We start from the raw sequence: 13,310 nt of genomic DNA, 5'->3' as shown, positions 1-13,310 counted from the left end.
CTGACTTCATGTGCTGACCTCAGAATGTAACCCTTGCCTAAGATTCTGGCAACTCTGTTGTTTTTTTGGAATTAGAAAAGATCGCTAGAAATGGTTGTGGCTGAGAGACTTGGTTAGGGAAAAATCAGAGGAGGTCTGGACACAAATATACAAAGATGTCAGATAGTTGAAATCTCCGTTTCTTTAAAGGGAAGTACAGTTAACATACTATGCAGATAGTATCTGACATCTCAGAGGCTAAATAAAAGTTGGACTTAGATAAATTGAGTGAATTCTTAGTATTAATTAAAGTTTGGTAATTGACTGCTAAGTAATGATTGAAAACAGACTCCCAGATTTGTTTGGTGAAAATAATTTTTTGTAGATAATGGCATCTAGACGAAAATCTTTCGAAAATAAGAAATCCACTGCAAAACAAGAACCCATTCCAGATGTTAACATGGAAGATTCCCCACCCCTGTCTGACTCAGATGTGAGTATATATCACTGGAGTGTTGGTTTACAAGTTGAACGCATCATTCATGAAAAGTGAATTTCTTTCTAGTTTATATAAGGACGAGATGCCATATGCTCCTGAAATAGGATGTTTCAACATGCTAGAAAAGTTCTGTGATATGTAAAAAGAAAAGTGTGTGTGTGTGTGTGTGTGTGTGTGTGTGTGATGATCCATTCGTGAGACTGGGTGCACACATAGTGCAGGATTTCCATAGGACCTAGTGCTGCTGCTTCTTCTTCTTCTTCTTCTTCTTCTTCTTAATATTATTATTATTATTATTATTATTAATATTAATATTAACAGTATTTATATACCGCTTTTCAACTAAAAGTTCACAAAGTGGTTGACAGAGAAAATCAAATATCTAATGGCTCCCTGTCCCAAAAGGGCTCACAATCTAAAAAGATGCAGCACCAGCAGGCAGCCACTAGAACAGACAGTGCTGGGGTGAGGTGGGCCAGTTACTCTCCCCCTGCTAAAAAAAGGAGCACCCACTTGAAAAAGTGCCTCTTACCCAATTAGCAGGGTATTATTGGAAGCATGCATGCAGAAGTATGTTTGACCGACGTGCAATGTCCCCATCCAGGTTTCCAGTGAGGAATTTAAATAAGCTGGAAGCTCCATTGGGTCTACAGCAGTGTTTTTCAGCTAGAAGTAGTATTTAGTGACATTAGTGACTAGTATCATTAGATGCCACTGCTATGGTGGCAATGTGTCCTCCCTTCTGGAAGAGGGCAGTGGTGAGCAAGATGTGGCTGTGTGTAGCTGCCTGGCTTTTCCAGAGAGGCATAGTTTGAGTGGGTGGGTGCAGGGCACAGCAACAGCTATATGGCGAGCTACCTGCTCCTGTACACAACTGCCGTTTCTGGTGGTAGTGGTAACACATGGCAAAAGTGGTACCCAGAAAAGATGATACCTGGAAAAAGAAGGTGGTTGATAAGCTCAGGCCTATGGTGATTGTTCTGTGTGTGGATGGCTGTGCAAATGTAAGCTCATACCCAGATTTTAGTAGTAGCAAGTGTTGTTTTTTTTAAAAGTAGCATTTGTATGACTTTAATTCAGTCATTTGTATGACTTTAATTCAGCAAACAATTTGTACATACTGTATACTTTAAATGAATGGGAAAAGCAGCAAATCATACGACTGACTGGGTTCATGCATTCATATATAGGAGCAGCAAGAATCCGATCGAGCGGCTCCTGAGAAAAGCAGTGCCCCCCTTCTCGATGTTTTCAGCAGTATGTTAAAGGACACAACAAATCAGCATCGAGCTCATCTTTTTGACCTTAACTGCAAAATCTGTACTGGTATGTATATAAAATAATACTGCTCAGCTGTCTACATACTTGACAAGCAGGGCAGAAAGGTAGACAACATAATAAAGTTGTTTGCAAAATTTGATGCATGAATGCTCAATTTGAACACATTGGTAAATAGACTTTTCAGACAACTTGTTGCATTTGTAATGGTATTTGCACATCTTGTTGCTTGCAGTCTTCAGCAAATAATCTGGGGATTTCTTTATTGTTTGGATGAATTTAAGGAAGTTAGACATCTTTTACAGCAAATCTCTCTTGTTTTCCAAAATGCAAGAAAGCCTTTGACTTTTTTTGTTTAATGTTCTTTGCTACATAGTAATGAATACTGATTTACACAGCGTATAGACAGCTTCTGTCTTTACCTTATTTTGATCAAACTAAGTCTGAAAGCTGCATTACTGACAATCTGCTTTTAGATTGTGACTCTCCCCATCTTCATGGTCCAAGTATGGGCGCATTCTGCCCATCAGATCACACCAGCTCACTCGTTTGTGATGCTTATATGTGATTGTTGCAGGTCAACTTTCAGCATCTGATGAAGAATCAACTTCAAAAAAACCGAAACTATCATCATCATCTGCTAAAAAGGCAGAACCAAAGCCAGAAACAAAATCAAAACCTGAAAACTCAACACCAACAGACGATGTGGAGACTGCAAAAGAAGAACTGGAGAATGCTCCAGAACCTGTTGGAATAGCAGCTGAATTGGTTCCGCAGCAAAGCTTGGTGGTGGAAAGACCCTATGTTCCTTTAACACAGGGGCAGACTATCCCAGAAGCTTCCCAATCCAATGAGAGTGCTCTCTATCCCGCATCTTATGCTGGTGGAGTTATCACAACTGTGACTGTCTCTGGCAAAGACCCCAGAACAGCCATGAGTAGTTCCTCTACCTCTGCTGCTGCTGTGACTTCTTCAACGTATTCCATTCCCACACCTGACAAAGTTTCTGTAGGGGAAAGTAAGTCAGAATTGTCTAGATCTGTTTTACCAGCTCCAAAATCAATATTAACAAAGCCATCATCCTCATCAGATTCAAGATTTTTGGCTGTTCCACCATCACTAAATGTTAGGTATGTATGTGCATGAGAAAATATAACCAACACTATAGCATCCTATATCTAAAACTTTGGCTGTCATTGTTTGGTTGTAGTATTTTCTTGCATAGTGCACTTACTGCCATAGGCACACACTGGAATATGAGAAAAAGCATCCACCCACAGCACCTGCTGCCCTTTCATGCCTAATGCTCTCTAGTGCAAGAGTGGAGCAGCTACAGCTCCTTCTACCTGACCTACATGAATGGTATATGTGGATAAGTGCACATATTTGTGATCACTAAACCTACACTGAATATGTCTGAATATGTCTATAAATATGTGTAAAATTGCAACTGAATTCTGATCTTAACAATATTCTCTACACTAATAGCAAACTCAGGTGGTTGTGAACCTTTCAGTTTATATGCAAAACAAGTCACCTACAGTTTGTATTTTCTGCAGACTTGGGGGAGTCCCTAGGTACTCATAAGTACGTATGTTTGTAAATGAAAGCATAAGAGCATAAGAACAGCCCCGCTGGATCAGGCCAAAGGCCCATCTAGTCCAGCTTCCGGTATCTCACAGTGGCCCACCAAATGGCCCAGGGAGCAAACAAGACAACAAGAGACCCACATCCTGGTGCCATCCCTTGCATCTGGCATTCTGAGGTTAAAAAAAACCTGATAAGGACTCAGTAAGGCCCTTTGCTTTTCACTAATACCAGACATACATGGTCCCATGTTTATTGGTTTAAAAACTAAAAGAGGAAAACTAAAAAAGTACTGTAATGTTTATGCATTCTCGGGAGACAACATAGGAAATACATTAGTTCATAAATGAATAGAAAAAAATGATCTAACAGACTTAGCAGCTTGCAGGATTGAGGATTTCAGTGAGGAAAAATGCAGGTGAGGGACAAGAGGCAATTGGCCTGTTTCAACCCTACTGTTTCAGTATAATAGAGGTGGTTTCATGATGTAAGAAAGGAAAAAGTCACATTTCCTTGACACACTTTTCAGAGACCCCACCCCCTGTCCCACTAGAAAGGTATTTGTTTCAGACTGGCAGGCAGTCAAACCTTTGTTCTTTGCAAAGGAAGGTTTATGGAATGTGGGAAAGAAAGTCTCCTTTTCCATTCCCTGGTTCTGAGTCCAGGTATTCAGGTGAGTTGGAGCTCTAAAGAAGAACACTGCTGTGATGGGCTGAGGATGCTTTGACACTTCGTTGCAAGTCTCCATTTGCGCTTGAATACTTACAGGACTTTCAGCAACATTAGAGGTGTAATTTTTTTTTAAGGTGGAAATGCCTCTCCTTAAATTTGGGTTTGAAGGTTGCTATGGGGGGTAGCTAAAAAGACTACTTGTGACCTATTTCCCCCCTTGTTTTTCTCTTTTTACAGTATTTCAGAGATACGGTCCCCTCAAGAAGGAGATACTCCTCTCTTTCTCTCCCGTCTCAGCACCATTTGGAAAGGCTTCATCAACATGCAAAGTGTGGCCAAGTTTGTCACAAAAGCATACCCTGTCTCTGGAGCCTATGACTACCTCAGTGAGGTTAGATTTTCTGTTTATGTGTGAACTGTATCTGCAGCAGTGGCGTAGCTGGGGGGGGTGCCAAGCACTAAGTTTTGCATATGCCTCTGTTTTGCACCCACTGCCCAGAATGGCTCCGAAGGGGAGGAGGGGAGGTGGTTGCTTGCATGCCACAGTGAGGCTTCCTGCAAAACTCGGTGCTTTGCACCTCCTCTAGCTATCTAAAGTAATGTTTCTACTTAAAAGTACTTTGAGGAATCATGTAAGCAAAATAACACTTTATTTATAATTCAGATTGCTTGGCAACAATGTAAGGCTTTTATAATGAGTGTATAATAAGTCACTGTCCCAGAACAGGATATTAAACTTATTAGTGGAGACAACTGCAGCTTAATATGTGGCAAATTGAATGTTTCCACTAGATATCGGTCACCTTGTTTTTTGAGCAAGGTGACTTTCCATATCCACTCAGGAGAGTAAGATATAACTTTCTGTTTGACTGGAGCACAAACGCTTCAGTCAGCATCACTAGAAATGGCAAGTGTTTGTCACCTAGCTGGGATAAATGTATTTTATTTAAATATTTATATCTCATCTTTCAGTCCAATTGACCTTCCCAATGAATTTGCCTAGATAAAACTCAAATATTCCAAAAGAGTTGGACAAAGAGTGACACCATTAATGGCAGCTTTTTCTTTTGAGACAAGATGGAATTCTGTGGGACAGCACAAGCCAAGGGTCAAACAGAGGTCCCTCAGCTTCACTTTTTGGGACCTACTCCATCAGACACACTTTCTCCTTGTCCAGGTCTCAGTGTAGGACAGATTATCCACCAGGCGCCAAGTTTGTTTTAGTTTTGACATTGGGTCAGAATCTGTATTTGGAAAGGATCAAGATTCTTTCTCCTAGGTACAAATAGTGTAGTAATGGAGTATTAAAAATGAGACGGCAGACTCAAGGAAAAGCCCAATGGTACTGAGTTGTATCTTGATAAACTAATTTAATGAACTGATTGCAGCTATCATGGGATAACTGTAATATCAAACTGTTTGGTGTACTGATCAAAAATGTAGGAAGGGCTGTCAGTATAGTGGATTGTTGATTTCACTCTTAATAATCACAATTTAAGCACCTTTCTTTTTTTGGGAATTTTGGAATGGAGGAGAAGCCTCCATCAGTAATTTGGCCTTGGTGCTTTTGCATAAACTCCCTAGACTACTTATTTGAGCTCTTTGCGGTGTTTCTGTGAGGAGAGCAAAGCTACAGCTGAAACAGCTTAATCTTGCCTAGTGGAGGAGGACACTTCAACAAATCCACTTGTGCTAGGTTGGCTATGCTTCTCATGGAGTCAGCATGAATAAGATGATATCCTACCTGGAATTTTGAACTTCATGCTGTATCTACAAATTATGTTACAGAAATTAATGTAAACATTAGCTTATTTTTCACTTCATGTGTTTTGGGCAAAATAGAGGGATTCCTTTTCTATTTGAAAAAGGTCTTGGTGAAAAACTTCCTTGTGTATATATTACTGAAGTTTTTGCTCCTAATTTGAAAAAGAACATTATGGTCATGGGTTCAGTGGACTCCAAACTTGATCTTGTAGAAATCTGATGTGCCCAATTCTGAGATCTGCAATTAACGGAAACAAATAGAAATATCTGTTCTCCTGCAACAGATAATGGAAAGTTCTATCATTTGTTCTGTAGAAATGATGTGTTCTTAATAGTGTAGTACCATCCATATGCAAACATTTTAACACAGAGTGAGACCTGGCTTGCACCTTTAGGACAGGTTTTAGTGATTATTTCTCTGGAAATAGGCTAGGAACATTGTATTGCCATTTCAAAAATTCTTACATGCTTAGGCCAGATAGCAAAAACCTAGTTACAATTTATAAAAGGAGACATCTGTTATAAAATCTGTGTCTGTTTGAAAAAACATGACACACATTAGATCTGGTCAGATGTTGCTTTCTGAGCTTACCGTATTTATCGGCGTATAACACGCACTTTTTCCCCCTGAAAATAGGGGGCAAATGATGTATGCGTGTTATACGCCGATGTCCAGGGAACGGAATCCTCTTTAAGGGATCCCGTTCCCAATAGTGCCTAGCGGCGGCGCAGCGTCGTGACGTGATGTCAGCGCTGCGCCCGCCGCATATTATCACAGCCGCTGGCAGCTGATGAATATGGTAAGTGGAGACCCTTTCTTTGGGGAGGGGAGGGTGAGGGATTGAGGTGAGGTGAGGTGGGGTGGGGGAAGAGATGGAGGTGAGGTGGGGTGGGGGCAAAGAAATACTGACGTTTGGGAAATGCCTCACTACTTATGATTGGCGTTGTACAGAATGCAGCTACCCTTATTTTTTTCCTGAAATTTCCCTCTTAAAATGAAGATGCGTGTTATACGCCTGTGCGTGTTATACGCCGATAAATACGGTAGTTTGAGAAAATAAGAGTCTCAGGCTGATACTAACTTGCTGTCTTCCTTCCCCTTTCCATGGTAGAAAGGAATATCTGATCTTGCCAAGCGCTGTGTCAGCTTTACCCAGGATCAGGGTGGGCTCATCCACGAGGCCACCCGAAGTGGTTGCCTCAAGCAGCACATTAGTGGGGGGGGGCTCTCATTTTTGTCCACCTAATTGCTTTCACTGCTCCTCCTTCTCTTTCCACTTGCTGCACGGAAAAGGAAGAGCTGCAGACAGGAAGAGGAAATGTGGAGGAGAGTGAAGTGCTGACCTAGAACACAGGAGAGCAGGAGTAGCAGAGGCTGGCACATTATCAAGTAAAGGAGGGCAGTATTTGACATGCTGCCTCAGACACCTGGAGGTCTTGGGCCAGCCCTGCCTATGGTCTTGTGGGCCCTGTTGTTAGTTCTGTTTATTGGGATATGTAGGAGGGACAGCAGACTTTGGCCTCAAATATCATCTTGTCTCATACCATTGTCCAATGCTTTATATTTAGGATTTACCAGATACCATCCATATTGGAGGAAGAATTTCACCAAAGACAGTGTGGGATTACATTGGCAAACTTAAATCTTCTGTGTCAAAGGTACTCATTCAAAAATTAAGTATAATGGTGGTAAAGGACTGTGCATTTTATTTGAAAGAATAGTGGGAGGGATCCAAATAACCAGGCGAGCGATTCTGCTGCTGGGAGGAAGGGAGAATTGGGCCCGAGTTTCTTGAATAGGAACGCTTTGTGCCATTAGCCACTCTTATTTGCAGGTGAGCGGACATGGACATTCAAAAGCATTTTATAATATGATAAGGGGTCCAGTCTTTAAGGTAAAAAGCAAAACATTCCACAAGCTCCCGCCCAACAGCTTGTGGAATGTTTTACTTCCACAGTAATAATAGGGAAAGTCAGCTGCATGGGAGGGCCATTCGCATCACGACCTTTCCTTCATGGGAAATACCAGCCACAGGGAGCCCTGAATGAGAAGCAGAGAGTTAAAGCCTCCAACCACACCCCCACTGTGATACCAGTATGGATCAAATCCATGGCTGACTGGGTAGGGAGGAGGAAAGCATGCAAGGGCCACACTGTGCTTAATATTATGTGTGGTTTGATCTTTTTGAATATAAAATTCATTAAAGGGCAAAATTCAATAAAAGGCAACTGCTTGGCCTGCTGACTGCCCCTCCCCCATCCCAGCATAAGAAGAGCTTTGCTGGATCAGACAAAAGGTGCATCTAATCCAGTCTCCTGTTTCCCACAGTAGCCAACCAAGGACCTCTGGGAAACCCACAAGTCGGAAATGGGCATTACTTCTCTCATGCTGCTGCTCCCCAACAGCTGTACTCAGGGCCATACTGCCTCTGAAATGGAGGTAGCACATAGCCCAGCCATTTTCAACCTTTTTTTTATCTCATGGCACACTGAGAAGGCACTAAAATTGTCAAGGCACACCTTCAGGTTTTTGACAATTGACAAGGCACACCATGCTGCCAGTGGGGGGCTCACATCCTCCATTGACACTTCTAATAAATGACCTTCCCCGTCCCCTGCCAGTATCCACAGACATTCAACTCAATTTGTCCCAACCCAAACACCTGGGTGAAAAAGGGTACCCAAATTCTTGTGTCACACCTGTGGACCACTAGCGGCACACCAATGTGCCATAGCACAGTGGTTGAAAATGGCTGACATAGCCAGTATTGTACTAGTGGCTTTGCAATCTCCCGTATACAATATGACTGATTACTATGTTCTATTTCAGTAATAATATGCATTATTTGCTAAGGTGGTGAAAAAAGTCTTAACTAAAAACCCCACAAGCCTGTGAAGTTGCCACTGTAGCTTTGAGGTTGTTGTTTCTTAAAATAATTGTAGTGATCTGCCCTTTTTAAAACTGACAGTGGATCAATGTGTTTCCTTTTATTTTTTTATCTTATTTGTAGGAACTGTGTTTGATCCGTTTCCATCCTGCAACAGAAGAGGAGGAAGTTGCCTACATTTCTCTGTACTCCTATTTTAGCAGTCGTGGCCGATTTGGTGTTGTAGCTAATAACAACAGACATGTCAAGGACCTGTATTTGATTCCTCTCAGTGCTAAGGATCCTATTCCATCCAAACTTTTGCCCTTTGAGGGACCAGGTAAGCAATGAATTCTAGGAAACCCAAAATATCTCTGGCCTTTTACATGACAACTACAGGAGTTGCACCAGACACCAGTGGCTTCTTGATATTGTCATGCATAGTACACACTCAAATACATTTTAAAAATGGGGAACATAGTTGCAAACTAAAACCCTGCCTCACAGCTTACTGTGTGTGTGTGTGTGTGCGCGCACATAACACTACATTCTTTGAAGAAGTACTGGTGAGCAGCATCTTCACATTTTACAAGCATAGGGACCCACAAATGGTCAATTTGACTGACAGGTAAGGTCTTGATACTGGTTACCAAACACTGTCATCTATGAACAACTTTATTAGGTGTACCTGATCTCCCATATTCAATCACCCTCAAGGTCTTCTGTTTTAGGTGCATTATCCCACTGTGGGGCTGGGGGAGTGAGGGAAGAAAGCATATGAGTCAAATGTTTTATGAGTGGCTGACTATTGCACATTAACAATAATAAGCACTGGGTAACATAATCTTGTTTAAAAAGGAACCTGGCAGTCCCAATAGATTATTTTAGGACAGAAAACTATGACAAAATTCACACTTTAGTTCTTGAGGAATAAATTTTGCTTTTGATTAAATAAGTGCTGCATTTTGAAATAGATTAGATTTCAAAATTGACCTTAGTTCAATATTGTATTACTGAACTTCTGTTCTTCAAGAGGTCACACTGTTATACAGATTGCTCCTTTGAGGAGAGAATCCCCTACATTATTGGGGGGAGGGTGTTCCATGATGGAAATACTGAAGAGGAAAGGTTTGACATTCGAAGCTGGAAAAACTACTGGATTAGACAAGGAAGAAAAATTCAGCTTTCTTCAGTGCGATCCCATTCCCCCCCCCCCTCAATTTCACTTGTTTACAACCAACTGTAGACTCTGACATGCCTTTTTCTAGACATCTAGCACATTTCTTGCACCTTCTCTTGGAGCCAAGGGCATCACTTTATGAGCACATATACAAGTGTCCTGAAGTTCTGGGGGATAATTTATGGTTTACAGGCCTGCTAGGTGTCACTGCCTGTGTGAACTGAGATTACACCTTACAACACACAGCTAAGTGCTGGGTCTTGCCAGCGAAATATCTGTAGTCACAGGATAACTCTTTCAAGGAAGTTGTCTGCCCTTACCAATCTTTTGAGAAAATCCTGAGAAGTGTCAGAAGAATTGGAACTGCTTCACTCAAATGCAGCTTGAACACCGGTTTTCTAAAGGAATATTTTTATTCAGGTAAAGAATTTGCCCAAAAGATTTCATTAGACTGTGTACCTATGATCTGAGAGTTATCAAAAGTTTGTATGAGGGGTGGGGGGAAAGGTTTGGAAAGAACCTCTTTATTTAGAAGCACCCCCACATCATAATCTGCCTTGCTGTTGAAAACATACATAACAAGGAGAAGGCTACTTCCACTACATTACATTATTTGGGTAACCAGGAATAATCCATTCCTCTTCTGCAGGCCAATCTCCAGTGACTACTATTTATTGAAAAGTAATTTTGATGGGAAAGGGAGGGTTTCTTAAATAACCAGCCTTGCAAAATGTGTTAGCCATTTTTTGATACTTCCTACATAAAGAATGTCAAAAATCATACCAAAAACACTGAAATTTGGTTCTTGTCACAGGATAGTGACTCAATATATCAATATATCACAGATAGTGCATATTTTTTAAAGATTACATCTTTTAGGATAGACCAACCAAAGCCCATGAGTTTAGGTTTCTTAGGCCAGACTTTCTTAAAAAGAAACACTAAACTCAGTATTTGTATTTAACTGCACTTATGCATTAAGGCTATTAGAAATTTTTCAAATATTTAGTTGTCTCGGTTCTTTGGTAAAGTATATGCATATATGTATAGAAATGGAAATTACTGCTTTTGTTATCAATAAAAGTATTTTATGCAGAAGTTGTTGTGGTTTTTTCAGTTTAAGTATTTTGTAAGCTTAACAATACATTTTCTTCTTTGTGAAATTTCCAATTTAAATAGAAACCTGATAGGGGACTGAAACTATTTCAGGCATAGCTGAAACAGTTGCTTATACTGAACAGGGGTTGGACTAGGTGAGCTCCAAATATCTTCCAACTCCATGTGTAGTCTGCTTACCAGAAGTTCATTCTGAAGTTCAGACTACTGCTGTACCTAAAAGCTGGATATATTTTAAATAAACAAATGCTTAAGTATTGTTAGGATGTCTTAAACATAGTAAATAGTACATTCCTAAAATATGTTTAAGATGGAGACCACAAAGTGCTTTAGGCAAAAAAGTAAACTTTCATTTCACTAAGAGAAGAGATGAGCAAAATGACTGTGATGCATGTTGTGATGGCAATTGTGATCGCAGCTGGACAACATCTTCTCAACTTACTGCTTATAATTCTACCACTAGATAATTCTGTCAGAGCAGAACTTATTCACAAGAGTTTACTGCAGTGAAGTGCCAAAATCAAGAAAGAACAGAGAACATTTGCAATGGGATGGAAATGTGTCAATAACATTAAACCACGGGTATTAATTATAATTACTGAACCACTCTGCTTTTTGATGAAACAATTTTGATTGGCTCAGTTATATTTTTTCTTCTGTGAATGAGGAAAAAAGACCAGAGTGTTTCCAGTCCTCCTAAGCAATTCTGCAGTGATGTATCTTCTCTTCCTGCATAAGTGAACTAATCAAAGCCTTCCGGCTACATGAGTGGTGTTTACATAGTTGAAAGCTCTCCACAACAAAGTTTGGCCTTGAGAAGGAGGGATTTTCCCTTCTCTTGCTTCTTGGTTTTTTTCCCCTCCCCTCATCAGTGCAAGGAGTGGGGGATCAGAGTAATTTATGTGGACCCATCAAATATACATGCCTGCCACTGCTACAATAAGCTGCTCTTAACATTCACATCTATTCACTAAATGTTTCCAGAACTCTCAATCATTTATCTGGGAATACGGGAATCATATTCTTTCTTGATCCTTCCCTGACTAGTCTGACTCTTTACATGTTCAACAGTGGCAGGATTTCTCCTTTTGCAGGGGCGTTAGCATGTTCTTATTTTGCAGATGAAATCACCTAGATGGAACCAGCGTGGATGTCTGCAAAACTACATTTTTCAATTTTCTGACTGCATGGGCTCAGGATTATTTTAGTCAACCGGTAACAGTTTAGTTCACGGCTTCCCTTTCCTATGTCATCTTATTAGCTGAAAGGGAGTCATTCTCAATGAGAGAGCATCACCTGTGGAAATTATTGCCTAAATTTTTGATGGAGTTATGATTCAAAGCAGCAATATTTGTTCAGGACCTTTTCCATAGCTCCAACCTATTGTTCAGCCCAGCTGCTCTTCTTCCTTCAAATGCAAACATGATAAGCCACATTGTTTGCTAGGCAGCTGGTATTTGCTGACTAAACTAAGTGCATCTCTACTTTCAGAACTGATATAAAACATTCCCAACACTAGTGCTGCTGGCAATGAAGAAAAAGGGATGCTATTAAAAGGTGAAAGGAGCAGCAAGCAAAATCACTGAATTTACCCTTCTACTGTTTACATTTGGTTACCATTGACAAGTCCATTGGAATAAGGCCTATATAACTTTTTCTGTGGAACTGCCTGATATTAATTCAGAAATCATTCATGAAACCTTAGAATAGTTGCAACCTTTTAAGGGTTACAGAAGTTATAATGCTAATGTATCATCATAGTTAGAAGCAAGAGCCTCCATATTCTTACCTGGATGCATAGCTGACTTGATATAGGTGAACATATGCAACTGTTGCCCATAAATCAGTAGATTTCCCTTGGAGACAGGCACCCATATCTTTAGATATTTTTAAATTAAATGTGGATTAAGTAAGTCTTGGGTATATTTTTGAGATATAGAAGACAGTTTACAGTGAACAAACTTAGTTAATATTTTTTAAAAGAATTTCTCGATTCCAATTTTGTCAATATACTTAACCTTGATAAAAAAAATAAGGAATAACTTACTTGCTTTTTTTGTTACCTATCATCCACTTTTTAAAAAAAAATTGTATTTGAATCTGCTGTTTTTATTCTCCAACAAAGAACATAATTCCTTATGTCATGTTATCCCCATATCAGTGTTTAACCTAGTTTGCTTCAAAATTTGTATTACCCTTCTCTAGCTAATTACTTTTGTAAGCAGTGATTTTACAAATCTCTGTAGGCTTTGCACTGGTAGTTTCTTCAGCAGCTGGCTAAAGGCTATTTCTACTCAGCCTTTAGTTGGGCAGTTTTTTCAAGCCCAACACTTTATTTAACACTTCTCAGCTCTATGCTGGTATATAT

General features: G+C 40.2%; 1 protein-coding gene across 2 annotated transcripts in view; it reads left to right on the top strand.

The window, feature by feature from the left end:
- The window catches only part of DIDO1 (death inducer-obliterator 1), a 78,855-nt gene that overhangs the window by 57,149 nt on the left and 8,396 nt on the right, over nt 1-13,310 (top strand). For both annotated transcript variants that reach the window (XM_066626269.1, XM_066626268.1), the window contains 6 exons: nt 365-472; nt 1,669-1,804; nt 2,334-2,886; nt 4,253-4,406; nt 7,349-7,438; nt 8,791-8,986. In XM_066626269.1, coding sequence (XP_066482366.1) covers nt 365-472; nt 1,669-1,804; nt 2,334-2,886; nt 4,253-4,406; nt 7,349-7,438; nt 8,791-8,986 — 1,237 coding nt within the window. The remainder of the gene's footprint in view (nt 1-364; nt 473-1,668; nt 1,805-2,333; nt 2,887-4,252; nt 4,407-7,348; nt 7,439-8,790; nt 8,987-13,310) is intronic.

The sequence above is a fragment of the Tiliqua scincoides genome, chromosome 4 (genome assembly GCF_035046505.1).
Source record: "Tiliqua scincoides isolate rTilSci1 chromosome 4, rTilSci1.hap2, whole genome shotgun sequence".
Taxonomy (NCBI): domain Eukaryota; kingdom Metazoa; phylum Chordata; class Lepidosauria; order Squamata; family Scincidae; genus Tiliqua; species Tiliqua scincoides.
Note: the sequence above shows the minus strand (reverse complement) of the source record. Positions and strands in the feature narration are given on the sequence as shown.